Source organism: Gymnoscopelus microlampas (genome assembly GCF_963454915.1).
Source record: "Gymnoscopelus microlampas genome assembly, chromosome: 13".
NCBI lineage: Eukaryota > Metazoa > Chordata > Actinopteri > Myctophiformes > Myctophidae > Gymnoscopelus > Gymnoscopelus microlampas.
Window position 1 is genome coordinate 24,271,592 of NC_139950.1, and position 21,765 is coordinate 24,293,356.

At 44.2% G+C, this 21,765-nt stretch overlaps 1 protein-coding gene across 2 annotated transcripts in view; it reads right to left on the bottom strand.

The window, feature by feature from the left end:
* Positions 1–21,765, bottom strand: part of ehbp1 (EH domain binding protein 1) — a 189,222-nt gene that overhangs the window by 97,048 nt on the left and 70,409 nt on the right. For both annotated transcript variants that reach the window (XM_084077333.1, XM_084077332.1), the window contains exon 10: positions 21,127–21,388. In XM_084077333.1, coding sequence (XP_083933459.1) covers positions 21,127–21,388 — 262 coding nt within the window. The remainder of the gene's footprint in view (positions 1–21,126; positions 21,389–21,765) is intronic.

The following is a 21,765-nucleotide window of genomic DNA, read 5'->3' on the forward strand; positions in this document are numbered from 1 at the left end:
TAGACGACCGCGACAATGCCTGCGCCGCTCACACAAATGCAGAGGGGAGGGGAAGAAGAAGGGAAGGAAAAAAAAGAAGTGAGGCGATAAATCTGACGGTCGACACGTAGAAGAGCACGGTGGCCATTATGTGGCTGAGCTATGAGGTCAACCCAAACAAAACTACTGAAAAGAACGTTGCTGTTCTTTTGTTCGTGGAACAGGTTTTATCGTTGTACAGCAGTGGTTCTCAAAGTGGGGTCCGGGGATCCCCAGGGGTCCTTGAAGGAGTTCCAGGGGGTACCCAACAAAATGAGGCACAGTTTAAACACTTAAGCCGTATTTAAATGTTCAGATATTTTTAAATAAAGGTTTGACAAGTCGTGACAGATGTTGACACATCTTCTCTTATGGCGATCCCTGAAACAAAATCCTGTCAAATAGGGGTCTGTGATCAAATACATAGGAAGTGTTTGATCACCACTAACTGTATATTATACACTGTATAACACTGTATAATATTACAGTATTATTATATAGTTATACAGTTAAACAGTATTTTGTGGTTGTACATCGGTGCTGTACATACCATTCGGACATTCTATTGAAATATGACGAAGTACGAAAATGTATGAAGACTAATTACAATATTAAAGTGGGGATGTAGACACAAAGGCTATAAAAATTAAGAGCACTCTTTCTGTCTTGTTCCTTCTTTCACACACACACACACACACACACACACACACACACACACACACACACACACACACACACACACACACACACACACACACACACACACACACACACACACACACACACACACACACACACACACACACACACACACACACGATCGTGTACCTGTGTGTTGTGCAAGTGCAAATGTTGTTTATTTGTGTATGAGCATCGTGTGAGCGCAGTGTGCATCTGCACATGTGCATGTGTTTGAGTGTGCTGAACGTTGCATTTTGGTGCACACACAGAGCACTCTCTCTGTGTGTGTGTGTGTGTGTGTGTGTGTGTGTGTGTGTGTGTGTGTGTCTTCCTCTGGGCCATCTTTCTGTTGTTTCAAGTGACGAGTTGAAAGTAGCGCTCTAATTACCTGGGATTAGAGAGCAGGTGCTATTAAAGCAATTAGACACACAGTCACACACTGCAGAGTTGCACTGCCTGTACCCACACACCACAGAAACCAGTGTAAAATGCATATACGTGCACCTACATGCATATAAACTAATAATTCATTAGACATTGACCATCCACACACAACAACAAAAAACATTCATGTCGAGTGAAATAACCACTTAAACCATATTATACTTCCTTGACCGGTATCCACCAGGGAACTATACTCGTCTTCCTACTTTTTTCCCCCATTTACACCAAAACTCTTCACCAAAAATAGCCGATCTACAAACTCACAGCACGTTGCAACACTTGTGTCTGTTATTTTCGCCGACTGTTCCCCTATTATGACATGCCCAGAATAGGACGCTGGGTTCATGAGTGACTATTAAGTCTTTTTTTTACAGAACCCCCCTGCCTGGTTAAACACAGGTCCCTGTTATGGATACATTTCATTTCAACAGAAATGGCTGCTATATGTCACCCCTACTACGATAATTCTTTATTTCAGTTTTTTATTATTGACAGGACAGAGTAGAAACGGAACAGCGAGGCCAGAGAGGGGGAATGACATGCAACACCACCTGGGGATCGAACAAGGTGTTTTGCCAATGTCATTGCTGCTCAAACCACACACGACTGCTACTGACTCAGAGGAAGATGCACAAATTTGACTGATCTAGACTGAATAGTTTACATGTGTGGTGGTCTCTGATAATGTTGAGTCAGATTTGTTATATGAAATATATTCAAAACGCTGGCACTGTATGATTTAAAACATACACTGGTGATTCTCCACACTTGTGAAACCCTTTCCGTGCAGATACGTGGTTTCATTGTGACTCCAGTGATATGCGACTGCTATATGCAATGACTCTCCCCCCACTAACAACAATATGTTGATGTAATTTCCCCAATCGGCCATACACATCCGTTTCATTATGCTCAGCCTGGATAAAAGGCAATACCAATGCATCTACATACTCCAGGTTCTCCATATCCATCAAACATTGGACAAAATATCATATCTCGCTCTACAGAAACAGCAGGCCGCATTTCCTTAAGACACACACACACACACACACACACACGCACACACACACGCACACACACACGTCGGGTAAAAATTTCATGAGGACCAGAGGACAAAAAAAAAGGAAAAAACATCCCGACTTATCAAACAGTTTGCTGTCTCGCCTCAAGCAAGGTATGTGTGGCTCTGTGTGTGTGTGTGTGTGTGTGTGTGTGTGTGTGTGTGTGTGTGTGTGTGTGTGTGTGTGTGTGTGTGTGTGTGTGTCACAGAGCCATGTAGCTACCTCGGCTGCGGGGTAGGATTAGCGGATAGCGCCAGCTCTGCCCCACAAACATTCCATATTAAAAAATGAAAAGGCAACGTTCATTACTATCAGAGCCACATGAACCGCCTCTCTCTCTCCTCCCAGCCTACTATTATACCCAGCCCTTACCGGCTGCTGCTCGGGCCACAGACAACACACTGACAAGAGATTCCATTATTCCTGATGTCTGGGTGTCAACAGCATACATCCGACGGGGGCAAAAGAGAAAAAAAATGATAAAGGGAGGGAGGAGAAAAGGACAAGAGAGAGGAAAAGAGAGAGGAGGGGGAGATCGCTAAGCTATCTACAATACCAGAATGACAACATAGAAGAGGGGAATAACTAGAAGCGGAATGGAAGCCACCAAGTTTCCTGTTGGACTGCGATGTCAGAGGAAGACTGTTTGGTCATTTGCTGCATTTTGAGGGAGGGTGTGCTGAGGGTTTGCTGTGGTATAATGGGGAAGAGGGGTGAACAATGATAGGGATAATTGAAAGTAAGGAAAAGAAAATGTGTCGTGGGCACAGAGTAAAATTGATGTAAATCAGAGAGTGTAAAAATGTACCCAAATGGACCCAGGAGGTTCAGGAGGACCTAGGATCGGCTAATCGTATATAGGAAAAAAACAGACCCCTAGAGGTCTGCTCCTAACACCCAAGCTAGTACAGTAGGTAGTAGTTTTTGAGATTTCTTGTTCAGGACCAAAGTGTTGCACAGATACGTTTGATGGCAACCCGCCTATTAATTTATGAGATATCTTGTGCGAAAGGTCATGGGGTCACTCAAATTGATTGAGTTCATCTTCTGCAGAGCATGAATGTGCTCATCAAGTTTCATGACAATCTTTCCATTACATTTTGAGATATTCTTGTGTGTAAGTGGAAAGTTTGGCCTAAGGGTGGCGCTACACAAAAGTCCATGGGGTCACCAAAATCAGAAGAGTTCGTCCTCTGGGTACCATGAAGGTGCACAGCAAATTCCATGATAGTACAACGAGCCGTTGTTGAGATATCTGGTTTGCGAAGTGTTGGACTGACCAACTATGATCTACCGTGTCATTTCAGCCATTTGATAGCACATTACAAGCAATTGGTAGGTGCAAAGTGCAAAGGTCAAAGCCACAGCAACCAGAAAATAGGTCCAACCATGACTGGCTGATTAACAAACGGGGAAAAGCCACTGTGTTGACTATTTCACAAATTTCACACCCTACAAAGGGGAGATACCCAAGTCTCACCCAGGCTTCAAGTTTACTTCCAAAATGTTTCAATCACATGTCTATCCTCTGCCCAGCCTGTGTAGAGGAGGCATTAGAAACTGGCCCTTTGAGCACCATAAAAAGAAAAGAAAGAAAAAATAGATGCCAGTCAAAAGCTTTAAGTGTCGGCTTTGTCTCTCACTCCGGGGCATAACGCATGAATGGGAAGCTAACTGGCCCCGGCCCAATGACATGAACCCATAACTCTGTGGAGAGAAAAGACGCTCCCAAGTCTTCCAATCTCACTTTCATGTCTTCAAAGCGGTGTCAGAGAGTGTCACATTTGAGGAGGTGTTGGATCTCCTACTCTTTAAAACTTGTAATCCGCTCAAGAAGCTCACGGCAACCCCACCCAACCCCCACCCATTTCTCCTAATGCACACACTCCAATGGACACATACAGTATAGCGTGTTTCTATACAGATACCGTATGTACAGTTTAGACAAACACACTGTAAATAAATACCACACCAACACGCACATCCTACTGTGTGTGTATACAGTACACACAGACACACACACACAGGGCAGACTTCGATATAAAACCTGCAATGACTAATAATATATCGAAAGTTTACATAGCTGTGTACCTGCCTGGTATCATAGTTACTTTGTAGCGCTTAATGGATTTCTTTGCATGTACTTGACCATTGTTTTTGTTTTTTCTACTAGGATTCATGTCACTTACCCGACATTTTGGTGTTGACCTGAACAAGCATCTGCTAAATGCTTAAATGCAAATGGTAACATTATTAGTCAATCCTGCCTAGCACATCGAGAGCCGGAGCTCTGTTTATATTTAAGCTGACTTGACAATGGTGGGAAGAAAACTGATGAGACTGCATTCAAAGCACTGACCAACCGAGTGGCTTATACTAGTTGTGTGGTCGTAGCTAAATTACACATGCACACACATAAAGACATATACGTACAGTATACACCTATATAAACATCTACACAGAACCCTTTGAAAGGGATGAATGACTTGTTAAGCGCACCAGTTAACAACACAACACTTACGTTGCACCTTCAATGGAAAACAAGTCATTTGTCTAATCTGAGCTTTCTGGGTTGTGAAGTCTTTAAATTACTGTAAGAAATAAGAAAAGGAAAAAGAATCCAACCTTGTGTCACATTACCCATGAAATTATGATTTCAAACGCAGGTGAGAATGGAGGGAAGAAGAAAGGGAGAGAAAGAGAGAGATGCGGTATGGGAGGAAGAGAAAAGTCCAATCAAAAGTTCAATTATGTAAATGGAGATGTGGATGTGTGGAAACAATGTGGAGGGTGGAGAGAGAGACAAAAGGCTGGAACAGGATGAGGGCGAGCGAGTGTACCATGGAAAATAATACACATTAACATACAAAGAAATATCATATTACTGTTGTACTAGCACTGTGGAGGGGCCACTTTCAAGGGAGAGCGTGCGTGCGTGCGTGCGTGCGTGCGTGCGTGCGTGCGTGCGTGCGTACATTCTATTGTGGTTAGTCTCATTCAAACTGGTTTGTGTGTGTGTGTGTGTGTGTGTGTGTGTGTGTTCCATCATACTAACCTGCGGTGTATAACATGAATGCAGTAGTGTACTGTACTTTGTCTGTATCTATGACAACAGACAAAGTACATGCATGCACGTATGCATGGACGCACACACACACACACACACACACACGCACGGATGCTGGCACACAGGCACACAAATGCCAAAAGTTGATCCATGGTTTGTGGTATAAGTGGTTATTTTAATAATGGGTTGTTTAATTTTCACACTTGGTTGCATCAACGCAACCCATCATCTTTGTCCAAAAGTATGTAAAATTATTATTAAAAGCTGAACAGACAATTATTGGCACAGAATTAAAGTAGACATACTGAACATACTGTACTTCTGTTATCAGACTACAGTAGTATCACTGGATGTCGCCATAGTGTAAAGATATATTGCAAGGGGTAAAGTAGAAAAACGCAGTGACCACATCATCACAGAAGTATGTCTCCTTTAATCTAGTGTGATCTTTGTCCTTTTAGCCGTTCATAACATATTGCTTTGTATGTTTTCATGGAACCACAGTTACTAACCACGTGTCTCTACAGCATCCCTACCTTGTAGGATTGCGTAAATGTCACCATACAACAGAAAGTTAAAATATGCGATCCTATTTGAGCAATGTTAGGGACACGGTTTAGTAGGAACATGGTATGATTTCTGCAAACGGCGGATTAATTTCGACGGAAACAGTGTTCATGAATATGCAGTGTATAATTTAAAGGTTCAACTCCAGTCAATGTGACTTTTTGTTCCACCCCAAATTTACCGGCAACCCATCGCATCGCAGTTAGATGCAATTTCATCCGGAAGACAATGTTGAAAAATGGCGTGTAAATACATGCAGCACAGCGTGTTTTGCACACACACAGAGGCAGATATGAATCCCGTCTAGCAGTAAACCTGCAGGCCAAGTGAGGGGGGCCTTTGGCGTTTGGCTCCTGTAAATGGGAGCAATATGCAAAACCAGAAAAGCAGTATTGTTTTCCAGGCCTGTGTCGCTTCCAAGGCCCGGTCCAATTCACAGGCGTAGAAAAACGTGCAATGCAGTGAGCGTAAAACACACACACACACACACACACACACACACACACACACACACACACACACACACACACACACACACACACACACACACACACACACACACACACACACACACACACACACACACACACACACACACACACACACACACACACACACACACACACACACACACGAGAGACGAAGAGGCGGAGCTCTGAAAAGGAAATTGGACCAAAAAATAAAATAAAAAAATCAACACATCAAATAACACAGTTTTGGAGGAGGCATGAGACAAAGCGGGCACAGAGTGTGCCAGCTCACTCTGTGCCCGCCCGCCCGTTCGCTGTAGCACGGGGGCACGATGCGGTGTAAGCGCTGGCTTTAGCTTGTCAGGGACGCGGCTGTAGCATTACCCACACTCACGCCTCCGCAAATTAGCTTTGGCTGCAGAAGGGGGAAAAAAAGGCAGGCGAGGGGGTGGAGATGCTGGATGAAAATCGACAATATGGAAGACTGCTGAGGATCCTGTTAGGACAGACAAGGCAACGCCACCATTGGCAAATGCATCTGTGTTCTACACACAGTATCCGTCACAGTCTCTCTCTCTCTCTCTTTTTCTTAAAATTCGTACCTATCTACCTCAGTCTCTGTTCCTCTCTGCCTCCGTATGTGGTCCCTTTCCAAATGGGATGCAGCATAAACCATGAAGCGTAAAACAGACACCTTGTCCAAAGAGTGGAGAGTTTCCAAACATCTCCTCAGCCCACCTGCCTCGTCTTCCTGTCTTTGAATGCATCTTCTATGTTTTGCACAATGAACCCAGGTCGCCCTCTCTCTCTCTTTATGTTTCTTTCTCTCTTATCAGTATTGTATTGTAAACCGATCATGACTTCCATGAAACCGTGATTACATTGAATCCATAGTAGTGACAGTCCAAACGCCTCCATGGTTCAACTACTCTGTCCTCTGTTTTCTCCTCTCCTCTGTCAGTGAAAGAAGCTGTGTCTTAAGGTGCTTGCACACTGCACTATTTTGGCCCTCTTATACAGTACGATCATGACATATCACACATGGAAAATGTAATGTCATGTTTATCCAACTATGCAAGCTTAATTGCGTCTACGTCTCAGATTGTGCGTCAAAACTACAACCTACTGTGGCCGACATATACCAGGGTGATGTTTTTTTACCTCGAGAACACAAAACAAAAAAGGAATATTTGGACCCTGTCTTGACTTGGCAGAAGAGGACAACACGGGTTGTCAATTCTCCAAAGGGAGCTGATAATATCTACATACCATTTTTCATGCAACTGTATGCACTTAGACCAGCTGAGAGTGATTAAACACAAAATCTGTAAAATTGCAGTAGATATTTTTCACATCAGAATTATCATAGCACCAGTCACACGGCCAAAACTAAATTGTGGGTATTGACTACAAAATGTTATCTGTGACGACGCCAAGATTGCTAATATCATACCGTGTGTGGTCACCTTCACTCATCAACCCCATCTCTCAATATCCCTCTGACTCTCCCTCCCTCCCTCTCTCTCCATCTCTATCTGAAACCTACCAGACGCAATGTGTGAAGCAATGTGTGTATGCTCTTCTGGCACGTGGTCATACAGAAACCCTGGAAATGGTTCACTCAGATTGCCACTGATACATTTCAAGGTGTTTAAAAAAAAAAAAAAACGTTCGGGGCTCACAAATGTTAACCATTTACCCAGTTCTGTGAAAAATCAATAACAGACACAATTTCCAAAAGGAAAGTGACGTTTCTAGACCAGATCTTCACCCTACAGTGAATGTTACAGAACAAACAATGAGGTATATAGCCGAAACAGACCACTTCTGTCCAGCGACCTCTTACTCCATTCATTTACTGATAAATAAAACAAAGCTTAGTCTCCCTTCATAGCTCCGTTTCTCTCATGTATGTCTCTCTCTCCTCATTTCTCTGGCCTCTCCCTGGGTGGCCCCCTTTTTCCAAACGGAGGTGGAGTAGCAGTGACATTAAAAGAAAAACCTGAACATTCAATGGATTTGCGGAGGCAAGATTCCAAATGCCTCCTCACCCCACCTCGGTAGCAGAGTATTCTAGGCTGTAGTGGACCGTGTAAAACTGAAATGGTTTCATGTCCATCAACATTATTGGATTCAGCACGAGAGATCTCAACCAACCCTTTCTCAGCCCTGCGGTCTCACTTCCTCTCCTTCCTTCTCTCGCTTTCTTAAAGACAAACTTAAAGGCCGTAGGACAAGGAGGAAGAGGAGGGAGAGGAGAGAAGAGAAGAGGGGGTGGGGGCAATGGAGGTGCCATGCTCCCATAAATCTATACAGCATTAATCTCCTTTTAACTGCCGTCTTCAACAAACAAATTAGGGGTGCGCTGGGTTCAGAGATCAGCCGTGCAGATAAGGCCATCATTTATCAATTAATCTACGTGCCGGCAGGGAAAACTCATTAAAGAGGCCACTTCAGGAATTAGACTCTGCAGGTAAAAGAGGCTGACAGGGATGTGTGTGTAAGTGGGGGGGTGGTCTCCGCACAGCAGTTACACCCCCCCCCCACCACCCTCCCAACCCCCCTGCCACTGCAGACCGTCATTGTCCAGCTTGGCGTGGGCTCATAAAGTGATGAGACGGGTTGATAGCGAAGCCAATTAAAATGAACATAATTACAAAGTCACCCCTTGTGACGGGCCGGCACTCCTGATCAGAATACACACGCAACACACACACACACACACACACACACACACACACACACACACACACACACACAGACACACACACACAGCCAGGGGAGGGGCTGTGGTAGGAAGGGAGGGGCGTGCTGTGGCAGGGGGGCTCTAGAATGCAACACACAAGCAGAAAGAAGGGAAGGAGCGAGGGGGGGGCATGGAGGTGTACATAAATGTAAGATGTGGGGAGGGGGGGGGGCGTCAAGGAGGAAAGTTAAGACAAGCAAAGTTAAAGAGGAGCAGACAGCCTGCGTTGTGTGGTGCTGGTATGAACCGATATTTTAAATGAACACACCGGATTTTGCTGTGTGGGTTGGGGGTTATGTGTGCATGTGTGTGTGTGTGCATGTGTACATGTGTGCGTGCAGTTAACTTCAGACTGTCTTTGCTCTGTTAAGTGCAATATAAGGAATAGGCAAAGTAGCAAAAGTGACCCTGAATTGGTTTGCAATGAACATAGAGGGAATAGTGACAGCATTGCCCTGCTTCTGAACTGGGGTGGAATGAACACCAGCTCATTCGATCCCTTCAAATCCCCTTTCCTCCTTTCGTATTGTGAGGGACTGTTGCCTGTACATTTGAATCATGCCTTCTCTCCTGATACTTCTCATAATGCTCTCTCCCTTCTCCGCTACCCCACCGATTTCTCGGTAAAGAAACATACAGTATAGTCAAACACTCTTTCTCAATGTGGGGTCCGGGTCCATGAGATCAAGGGGTCCCCGGCTAAATGATCCACAGTTAGGAACCAAGTGAACCATTATGGGTCTGTAACTCAAAGAGTTACTCAAAGAGTAAATCAACACATTTTACAGTGTAGATTGGGGTACTAGAGATAAAAGTCGTATCAAATGGGGGTCTATGGACTAACGCATATCAAACTGGGGTTCCTTGAAATTAAAAAGGCTGAGAATCACTCTTCTCCACAACCTGTAGATACTGAGCTTCTGATGTGACCCAGAATGACTTGCAACATTCCAAAATGCCACATCGGCAAAAATCAAAAGACAACCCTCAAGACATACTGTGCATTAGCGTGAGAGAGACCCTGTGTGTCGTTTCCTGGCTGCATTACCATCATAAAAGGGACTCTTGGGGTCTGTCAGAGGAGTGCCTCGCTGCCAAACCTTGTTAAGGTCAAGTGAGCCGATAGGAAGAGTGCTCAAATGAAACCTACAGCATTGATCCCTCCGTGAGATCTATGAGTGGGCTCCAGGCAGCCTGGTTAATATTTCCTGTGGTGGCCGCGAGCACACACCTGCATACTGTAGTAGCTTGGTGAGGGGAGATGGGGTAGGGTGGGGGGTTTATAAAGAGGTAATTAAAGCCTTATCATTGGTGCTCGCACTCTCTTTTACTGAAACACACACACCCTTACACGCACACTATTTGACAGACAAATCACCAAGACTAATTCACAAAGCACTTCAATGGTCCCCTTTTTTAAATTCTGGAGTGCAACGGGTTTAATTCAATTAAAATATGCTGGTGGCCACTTAAAGGTTGAAGGAGGGTAGGGGGGCGGAGGTATGACTGAAGGACTGTGGGACATGTGGGGGGTCTGTGATATCTCAGGGGTCCAGGGAGTACACCCAGTATCCCCTCACCCAAAGCCCCCTTAAACTTCATCTCCCCCTGCCCTAACCCCCTACCCCCCACCCCATACCCAGCATCTTTTGGGCTTAGGGCCACACACACCTGGATGAGGGGCAGATTATGAACAGATTAAGATAGAGTTACCCTCCTCTTCGCTCGTATAGTCCACTGTGCTATTCGGACCCTTGGCCTTAGTAGCTAGCAAAGGGAAAGACACATACACACCGAATGGTGTGTGTGTGGGTCCCTCCGCACACAATTGAATGCATATTTTCTTCTCACATGCAAAAATGCAAACATGCACGTCACATGAGCATGCATACTCACACACCTGCTTACACACACACACACACACACACACACACACACACACACACACAAGGCCTTTTTGTGCATCCTCATAAGCCCTATTAGACTGCTACAGAGCCTCCCACAGCACACATCAATCATGCAGGGATTAGTCAATTCCCCCTCTAAACTTCCCTTCAACTCAAAACCAAGTCTCTCTCTCTCTCTCTCTCTCTCTCTCTCTCTCTCTCTCACCCTCTCTCTCTGGGGAGCAGATTACACACTCATCTGTTTTCATTTTGGTCAATCTTCATCATTTTCTGTTTGACTTGTTTTCCCAATTCTCTCTGCCTCCCTCGTTCTCTCTCTCTGCCTAACTCTCATGTGGCTTGCTTTTTGATTGTCCTCTCCCTTACTCTTTCTCTGACCATCCCTCTGTCTCTCTCTCTCTCCCTCTCTCTCTCTCTCTCTCTCTGTCTGCCTCTACTTCTCCCTCTCTCTTTCTCTCTGTGAGCTTGTGAGGTAATCCTTGGCTGATAAAACCAAGGGAGGACTTACCACAGGCAGATTACAAGCTGTGCAATGCGGAGGGCCCTTTTACACCGGTACGATGTGGGTATTTAGGAGGAAGCATAGAGAGAGAGAGAGTTGGAAAGAGAGAGAGAGAGAGAGAGAGACAGAGCTCTTTGCAATGCTTAAGTCGTGGTGAACTCGACAACGCACCCAGCAGTGGCGAAGGAGAATAAATGATAGCCGCATTACAATAACGGGATCAAAACACATCCCTCTCTACATGCTAACGAGCAGGTGCATGCCCAGCTGCATGCACAGGCACACATACTGTACTGTATATACGTACAGACAATCACACACATACAGTAGATACACACACTCATCCCTTTATGGCAGCACGTGGTTCTCAACCAGTGGTCCTTGAGGGGGTTCCAGGTGGTCCCCAGCTAAATGATGGAGAGTTGGTAACCAAATGGACCGTTATAGATCTTTAACTCTTGAGAGCGTAAAATTAAACCAAATGCATTCATTTCACTCTCAAGAGTTAAATTATTGTAAAACATCTGCATTACTTAATTTACAAGAAGTCTACACAATTAGAGAATGTAGAAGAATTGTTACTTGATCAACGTTGGCCTGTTATCTCTCCTATGGTACCAACATCAATACAGCATGGAATTGTGAACAAAATCTTATCCAACGATGAAATATTTTAAGTCTTGGGTCTAGCTCAAATGCCGAATAAATAATGGACCTTGATATGAAAAGGGTTGACAACCACTGCTTTATGGCATCTCAGGACAAAATTAGATTGGCAACAAATTCATTAAATACACTTCACATTTAGCTTAAAGTGTAATTTGTTCAATTTGATGAATAATTACGGTGTACCACCATAATCTGTTCAGACGGAACAGACTGACATAACCAGAATACAAACATGAGTCACTCCTCGTAGGTTCAGAGAATTCTCTGGGCATTCTGCATTGGACCTACATCAATAACTTCCTGCTTGGGCTGCAACTATCACTTATTTTCTTAGCGATTATGCTATCGATTACTTTTTTGATTAATTGAATAATCGAGAAGCATGTCTTTAAAATATTTTCAATTTTTTTATATATCAACAAATGAGAGCAAACTCTTTGTTATTTTTGTTATTTAGTTTGATTAACCAAAAATAGCACTGCATCGCATTGTAGATCTGTTAATTACGCTATTTTGGGAAATAGGGTTATTTTATTAAAATCGATTAATTGTTATAATCGATTAAGATATTCCTAAAGACAAGTTGAACAAGTGGAAGTTAAGAAAAAGGCTGCTTGTAGAGGGAGCCGTCCCAGAGTTTTGTTGCTGCTCTGTCCAGAAGTTGCGAAAGTTCAGGGATGGAAGTTATGAAGACTTCTTTATCTACCTTTGGATGTGTCAGATAGATGGTTCAGAATATTTAGGAAATGACCACATCCATGGCCCCTGACCACTAGTCCAGTCTAGGGTTTAACATTTTCCGGGAAATAGCTAATTTTAATTCCCGGGAATTTTCAGACCTTTTCCCGGGCTTCCCGGGAATTCCCGTTAAAGGGTAAAAAAAAAAAAAAGTGCCCACTAAAATGCATTTATATGTAGATACTTAAATAGACAATTTTACACCGAGGTGCCCAAATGTCCCTATTGTGTCCACCTATGAACTTGCACTAATAATGACTTAATTTGATTTTTTTAAATCATATAAATATAATATATAAATATAATAGCCTATAGTGCCCTGCCCTGGCGGAGATCTGCCCTGTTGCGCAGCGGGCGAAGACAATTAACTTAACGAGGAGCTGCGCTCAAAACGCACTCAAACAATGTCAAACTCTAGCTGCTGAAATAAGCGTTCCATTTGTATCATTATTGACAAGAGAATTTGCAAAAGGAATATGTATTTATTGTCCATCAGAGCGCCGGTGAGGTCACAGCTTTTCTCTACTTTTGTAGGATATTGATTTGATAGCCTAAACATGTCATTTGTTTGCAGTTATAAATTTATATTAGGCTACTTGCTGGATATTATAAGACTCCATTTTGGGATGTTGGCTGTATGTTGTCTATTAATCTATATTTTGTTGTTGATCAAATGTGGAGTTTTGTAGTGTGATTTTGATGTGCACATGCATGCGCTGCCAGCACTGACAATCAATGAGACAGACAGTTGTTGTGCAGTTCACTTGTTCTACTCGGTAGTTCTAGTAAAATGGTAGTTTGAACGTTCTAAAATGCAAGTGTAGGTAGGGTAGGCTACATTAATGATGATAAAAAAAATCGGACCACATCGGTCTAATTCTCTCTCTCTCTCTCTCTCTCTCTCTCTCTCCAGCTCTCCGGTCTGTCCTCTCTCTCTATCAAAAGCATTGCTTGGCTTGTGCGCATTTTAAGCTGGAATATAGGCTCGATCAAACCTACCTAGGCTACTGTTTATGTAGCGTTTCACTTGATGATGTTGAATCTGTACTAGTCAACTGGTGTCTACCATATTGACAGCAGAGGAAACAGTGAAATCAGCATGCGCACTGTGCAGGGCAGGCATGGGGCATCACGGCCACTTGTGTTTTATTTTGTTCATTACTGTTACTGTACATTCATTCAGTGCGTCCCATATTGGTTCACAACGGGACGATGGGACCCTGCCCTGGTCGGCAACGCGGCAAGTAACTTGCCTAATTATAATAGTAATTCCTCCACGCTGTAGATAGGGCTTTCTACTAATTAGTATTCATTTCTAACAAGAAAAAAAAAACGGGAAGCCCGGGAACCGAAGTGAATTCCCGGGATGGTAAAAAAAAACGAATTCCCGGGATTCCCGGGAATCCCGGGAATCCCGGTGTTAAACACTAGTCCAGTCCCACCATCCTTCCATGTCTGGTGCCACTTCATCATACAAAATAATGTACATATTTAGAGTTTAAGCATAGAGTAGATGACTTTATCTAGAGTAACTTAAAACAAGCGTACTGTAACCGTAAAACAAATTTCGATTCCTAGCATAACAAAAAGAGAAGCATCCCATAATATTAAGTTCAAGGGCCAGAGCCACAGAGTTCTTCAGACCAATCTCAATAAAACCTTTTCCCTACACAATATATTGAAGATAAACAGCTTCTGTCCAGCGATACAAGTGGTGATTAAGGCTCTTTCTCTGATTCCACACGTGCCTCATCTAAGACTGAATCCAAGCAGAGCCCTTTATAGAAAATAACCCATTACCAATCTATCCATTCATTGCCTTAACTGTTATCAGCCTTTGAAACAGGACCAGTAGCCCAGGAAAACAAAACAAATCAGTTAGTTCGGCGAATTTTGAGCATTTGGGCCATAATGTCTAATGACCATGTCCCATTCCTCTCTTCCCCCTGCTTGGTGACAGCTGTGCCCTGCAGCACCACACCACAACAGGAACCCCAGTGATTGGACCTCCGCTGCATTTGGAGCAGGAACTGAGTCTCGACTCTCTCAGCAGATCCAATAACAAGACCACTCAAAGAGAGCAAATGGGGTTGGAGGGGACTGGGTGGGTGGGGTCCCATACAGGGGGAAGAGAAGGACATTGAGAAGTACTGCCTTACCCCAAACTCCTCTAACGGATTATTCTCCTAATATTACATAGCTTATGGAAGGACCAGCCGGGCAAAATGAGAGCCAGTGTGTGTTCAATGCCCCTGGTCTCAAGCAGGGACGGACCTATTTATTACCTGGGGTCATGCTCACTCACTTTTCATTGCTTATTAGTTGAGCTGTGAAGCGATGCGAAACTACTGCAATGACGCTGTCTGTCTGTCTGTCTGTATGCATGTCACTCCTAAATTAGTCCACAAGAGAGAGGGTGCTGAAAACGCCAACATCACGTTCAAACCGGATGCACACCTCTAGGTCGTTTAAATGTATTCATGGTTTAAATTAAACATTCAGCAAAACAATAATTTGACAATACAAGATTTCCATCGCTGATAATTAACAGCAACTGCAGTGTCAGTTGGTCCTGAGCAAGTGATCATGCGGATTTCAGTGTCGACAGTAGGTAAGCAGCAATTAAACAATGAAATGGGAAACGTAGGCATCTTTCAAATGTCACGAGTAAACGTCACATACCGCTCCATTAATTACTTACATGACCTACAGTAGGTACTTCCGAGGTAGGAAAACATTGGTCCACATTATGAAAGACAGGATGAAAGACTTCAAGATGGTGATAGAAAGACGAGACGCCCTTAAATACAGAGGAGGGGTCACGACAGGACAGAAAACATCTGTCCCGTTCTCTCGTATTCTATAAAAAAAAAACTATAAAAAAGACGCCCAGAGTATCATCCCAGCAACCTCCGCAAAACTCTGCAGTGTCTGTGCGGTCCCCTTCCCGGGCGAACCCTCGGTGCAAGCTAATTAAGAAATATCACAGCCTTGTGCGAACTCAATTAAATAATGCTAATTTATTCTAATTTCAATTTGGAGCCAGCCCGCGCCGTGAAAACAAAAGGCTGGGAACGGAGAGAGGCCTCTGGCCTCTGGCTCCCCTGGTGTGGAAGCTCTCACATCCCTCCCCTCACTAAACTGTGGTTAATTTGGAGCCTTTGATTAACTTAAAGCAGTGGTTCTCAACATGTGGGCCGGGGACCACTGGTGGGGCGAGAGGGTATTGCCAGTGGGACCCCAAATAATTGGCAAAACACAAAGATTTAAATGATAATATAACATTAATATAAAAAAAAGTGATAACAAGACACAGAAATGATAATATAAAGTAGAACCCACTCTCTTCTCACGCTATTATTTTGCTGAGTTTACAGTATTTATCTCTGTCGGGTGGAAACCTCACATGTCCAAAACTATTACTTTTCAGGATTTCAAATTCAAAAACAGCAAAAGTAGCAGATCTACAAGCTCAAAACGTTTCGATCTCGCAGATATGCTACTTTTGTGTGACACTGTTAGTATGATCAAGCAGGGCATTCATTTACGAAAAAACACAACAAGTTCAAATATGGAGGTTTCTGCCCAACAGCGACGATATGCATCTTGTATTTATTCATGATCAATAAAAGGTACCACGTGAACTCTACTTCAGTGCAGTACTATCTAAAAGATATGCGTAACTACAGACACATTCAAACTAATTTAACCCATTCAATCCGGGAACGCTTCCGTGTCATTTTAGATTTGAGCTATAACCATTATTTCATACTTTGGCTATTCAAAAATGGCAGATATACAAGTTCACAGAGCGGCACAGAGTGCTTGCAGATCTGCTATTTTTTTTTATCATGAGCATTTATGCAAATCTTTAAATCTATATATTCTTTAAGCGAACATTTGTAACTTAAATCTTTGCTTCTGGAGGTCCCTGGAACAAAATATTTTACAAATGTTCGCTTTAAAAAATATATACATTAAAAAATGTGCACTAATTTTCAGGATTTTTCAAAAATAGTCAAAGACATCTAAAATGACACAGATCGATGGCATGCTTTCCCGGATTGAATGGGTTAAAGCACTAATGTAAAGATGTTGTATGTGTGTGCCCAAGTCAACTTTTGCCTGCATCTTGATATTTCAGCTAATAGCTGTCAGTTGAAGATCCAAGTTTTACTACTTCTCAAAGCCTTTATGTAAATACGGAGATAATGTCGAACTTCTTCCTCATCTCAAACTTTTCCCTGGCTGGCTGGCTTCCAACTTTTCTTTATATGAAAATAAGACACATAATTCATGAAGCGGAAACCTGATGAAAATCCAAAAGATCAGAGCATCTAAGTGTAGAGTGAGCCGCCTACGAACAAAAAGATAGGGAGAGAAAAAGTCAGTGGATTGGGAGGGGGGGGTCAGTGACAGCCGGAAGAATGGGAGGAATGAGGGGAACGCTAGAGTGCAGGGAGGAGTGAAATCAGTGAGGGAGAGATGGACTGAATCGGGGCCCAGGCGGAGCTCGCGACCCGACCGACAGGAACCTTTCCCTCCTCTGTTCATTTAAATTAATCCTGGCGATGTTTCCATCTTTCCGGCATCCTTCACAGACGCTGAGCTTGCACTCGGTGCCCTTTGAGGACAGAGTATGGGGTTATGTAGGCGGGGACATCCAACAAGAGGCTGGTAAACCTCTGTTTTCACACCGTCTCTGGCCAGCTCCCAGGTATGAATGCACACACCTGGGGTATTTGACTGGTGCTCATATGTACTGGAGTAAGCTCCAGTTCTCTTTTAAGTTCAGCAACAAACAAACAACCAACAGAGACATAGTTCAATGCCTGCGTAGCAGGATTATTCTTGAAGGACATGATACTGTACATTCGACAAACCTTCCCTCGGGCAAGTTATGGTTTAAAGAAAAGAGGGATACAAAATCATTAACCACATACTTTCAACTCCAATCTCCAAACTCCAAATGAATAAAGGTAATGTCGGTTACACTGCAGTGGTTCAGTATGACTGCATCTAATGTCTTGAAAAAATTGCCATTGGATGAGCTGCTCTGGCAATCGTCCAGTGCTCTGAGCTCTTGCGAGGGCTTCATGTAAATCCAATCCATGTGTGTCACACATATGTATGTGGTGTTAAGTGAGCACACGCCATATGTCCTATAGATGTCCTGATTTGCTACAGGCTGCTGCTGAAGAGGCCATTTCAATGCAATGACAAGGAGGTTACCGCTACACACCTGAAGCAAAGTTCAACACCACCTTCTGTCTGCTATTGAATTAAAAAAAAAGTATAAAAATGTGGAAATTATTCCAAGTTAAGCCAAATTAGCGTGGCACATCCATTTGGAACATATATAATGGGTATGCGTTGAAACAGGGCGTGCTAATCTCCCACGGGCGGCCCAGGCATGATTCCATTCAACGAGACGGAGTGGGATTTCTCAAGACCCTTCAGGGAAAGTTGTAAAGGTATAAATGGGAATCTTGTTCCTTTTTTTTCAATGTATCAATTTCTATTCAAACTCAGAGATTAGGAATAGTTGTCTTGCTCCATGTGTGTGTGTGTGTGTGTGTGTGTGTGTGTGTGTGTGTGTGTGTGTGTGTGTGTGTGGATGTATGCATGTGTTTTCGTTTTTGTTTTATCTTGGCCTACAACCCATTGTTGGTGTGAGTGGAGGGTGCAGATGCATATGCACGCACACACACACACACACACACACACACACACACACACACACACACACACACACACACACACACACACACACACACACACACACATTTTATATGAGAGAGATAGAGGTTAACTATGTTTTGGGGGAGGGTTACACCTGCTGAAATACATATTCAGTGAGCTGAGCCTTGGGCATAAAAGGGCCTCTATCAGAATACATACAGAGTCAGGATGGCAACACACAGATAGAAGGACACACAAACACATGCATACATTAACACACCTACACACACACACACACACACACACACACACACAGATATAGTCATATGTCATAGAAGCGCACACACAAACACATCGATGCTGCACAGACATGCCAACACACAAAAAAACAGACACATCTGCACTCCACATTCATAGTGTGATGTGTTGGCTTCGTCCTGGCCCCTCATTGTGGGAACGTCTCCCCTCTTAATCCTCTCTGACTTCATACATTCAAAGGTCATCTCACTGCCTACACACTGATGGGGTGTGTGTGTGTGTGTGTGTGTGTGTGTGTGTGTGTGTGTGTGCGCGCGCGCACACACACACACATGTGCGCGTCACAGTGCTTGGTGCGAATAAGAAAAAGTAAAAAAAAAACAGACACCTATTCACACTGGCTGTGTACATGAACAAACACTGCAGGTTCTATACCGTCCCCACTGTCAACAATCTCTCTCTCTTCCACCACTTTATTCCCTCCATCTTTCACCTCTCCTCTCTCCCTCAGCATTCTCCCCATCCCCCCGCCCATTCTCTCTACCCACCTCCCCTCCTTTCGTTCCCCATCCCTCTCTCCCTCCCTACCTCTCTCTCCCACCCGCCGCCCCAGAGCTCCAGAGGCAGGGGCAGCTCTTGGCGAAGTGTGGCCCACCACAGGCCACTGGCTCTGGGTAATTAAAGTGGTTTAGGCCCCCTCACCCACGGTCACAGGCAACTGCAGCTGGGTGATAAAGGCACTGTGCCATAATTACATAGACGGCCAGTGACGCCACCCAGCTACACTAAAACACACAGCTAGCCAGCCTGCACAGGGTGGGAGGTGGGAGGAGGGTGTGTGTGTGTGTGTGTGTGTGTGTGTGTGTGTGTGTGTGTGTGTGTGTGTGTGTGTGTGTGTGTGTGTGTGCGCGCATGTTATGTGCGTGTGGTGTGTGTAACTCTGTACAGTAGGAGAGAGAGAGTATGTGTGTGCGTGTGCATGTTTGTATGTGCGTGCGTGTGCGTGCATGTGTGACCCCCCCATGTGATCGCTCTGCTGTGGTTAAGCCCCCAATGTTTAAGCCCCACATACACTCATTGGCCCCCTCCAAATGCACACACACACACGCACACACATACACCACCACCACCCCAACACCCCAGCCAATCATTCTCCGCCAGTGGTCTGTCTCAGTCTGCGAGTCTGTGTGACCGTCAGCCATTTAATTACTGCGAGCTGTGATTTACCTAATTTAAATAAATAAATAAACATATGAAAACACCCCAATAAACAAATACCTATATTCAAATGAGGTGCTGTGGTGGGAGAGCTCCGTGAGCATACAGAATAGAGCAGTAGATGGGATTTCACGGGCGGGGAAAAAAGCTAATATAAGGGGTGGCTGGACGCGGACACACGTGCACGTGGCACGCCGGGCGCGCGCACTTTACAAAGTTGACACTCACTTATTATAACTAGACGGAAACGTGGTGGAGAATGAGCCGCGGTGCAGAGGTGTGTGGATGTGTGTGTATTTTGCTGGGACACTGTAGGGGTGGTGTCTGGTGTGTGTGGTTGGTTACGTACCATTTTACCGTGTAGACACCCTGTCATTCAAAACTAATTCTCTGTTCTCGGGATGGTGTAGCACAGATATTCCCAAACTCCTCCATGCAAAGGAACCCCCAAATAGCTATAGCCTCTGCCTGCGTCCCACTGAAATGTTTTTCAAAAAAGGCCGATAAATAGCAAGACCTCCAAACTTGTAAGCTTGTAAATGTGCTATTTTTGACGGTTGGCCAATCAGGGAAGTCTGTGCCCACAACCCTCCCAAAGACACAGGGATTCGGTCCGTCCTCCGTACACCCATGGACCAATTTACATTTGTACACTATCAGTTACACATGTATAAACAAACACTGACTATTTTATTGTGTACTGTCTGGTTCAACGTGGAAAACATAGTCAAAGGGGGTGGACTCTTATGAAAGTATAAAGATATAGTTCTTGGATTATATTATCATCATACCAGAGTTGTTGTTTTTTAAAGGTATGTTCAACTTACCTGTGGTGTATGAAATGGTTGTATTTCTGACTTATTCCCGGTTGTGCTCCCAATTCACCTGATTCCCCTTCACATATAGAATCTGTGACACTTTTGAAATTTCTCTATTGAATTTTTAGGTGCTGAAAACCTCTTTGCAGATGTAATGTGTGCATTGCCTGTGAATGTAACCTGTAAAATGGCAACCCTAACAAACATACACCCTGTGTGCAATAGATCGCTCCAGAATTCTGTGGTGTTCTAACGTTCCTAATAATAGAAACTGGCTCACCTTAGGGGAGGAAGAGGCCAGCTCTCTCCCCACTAGGGCTGCTACTGGGCTGGGTCCGCCTGGCTGTGCCCGCGCCTTGTCTGGGCCAGAGCCAAGCCTGGAGGCCTGGGGACTGGGGCTGGGACAGGGGCTGGGGGCCGTGATGACGGGGGGCTGCGGAGCTCTCCTCTTCTGGATGGAGGCGGGGCTGATGTCCATGGAGGGGGCACCGGCCGAGGACTGTACCGGGCTGGAGGTCCTCGGCTCGTAGAATGGATTTGACCTGAGGAGAGGAGACAAACGCTGGTTACAGGTGGTTGATTTTATAGACATGGATTAACCACTTAAGCCATACCTGTCGTACAGCGAATAGCGAAAACAGCTGAAGCCAATGCCAATCTAGATCGGAAGTTGTCACGTAAAATCCCCAAATAGGGACGAAAGGTCGAAAGTGGTTAAAAACCATGTTTGTGAACAGAATCTCAATCACAATGACGATCAGCAGCTTCACATTATATGTGTGTCATTATAATCTCAGGGATATAGACAGTACGTTACCATTATACATTTTTATACATTATATAAAATAGGTTGGGGCTATTACTCAAGGAGGGAAACTAAATTAATTGGTGAGATTGGTGCATTTGAATGTAAAACAAC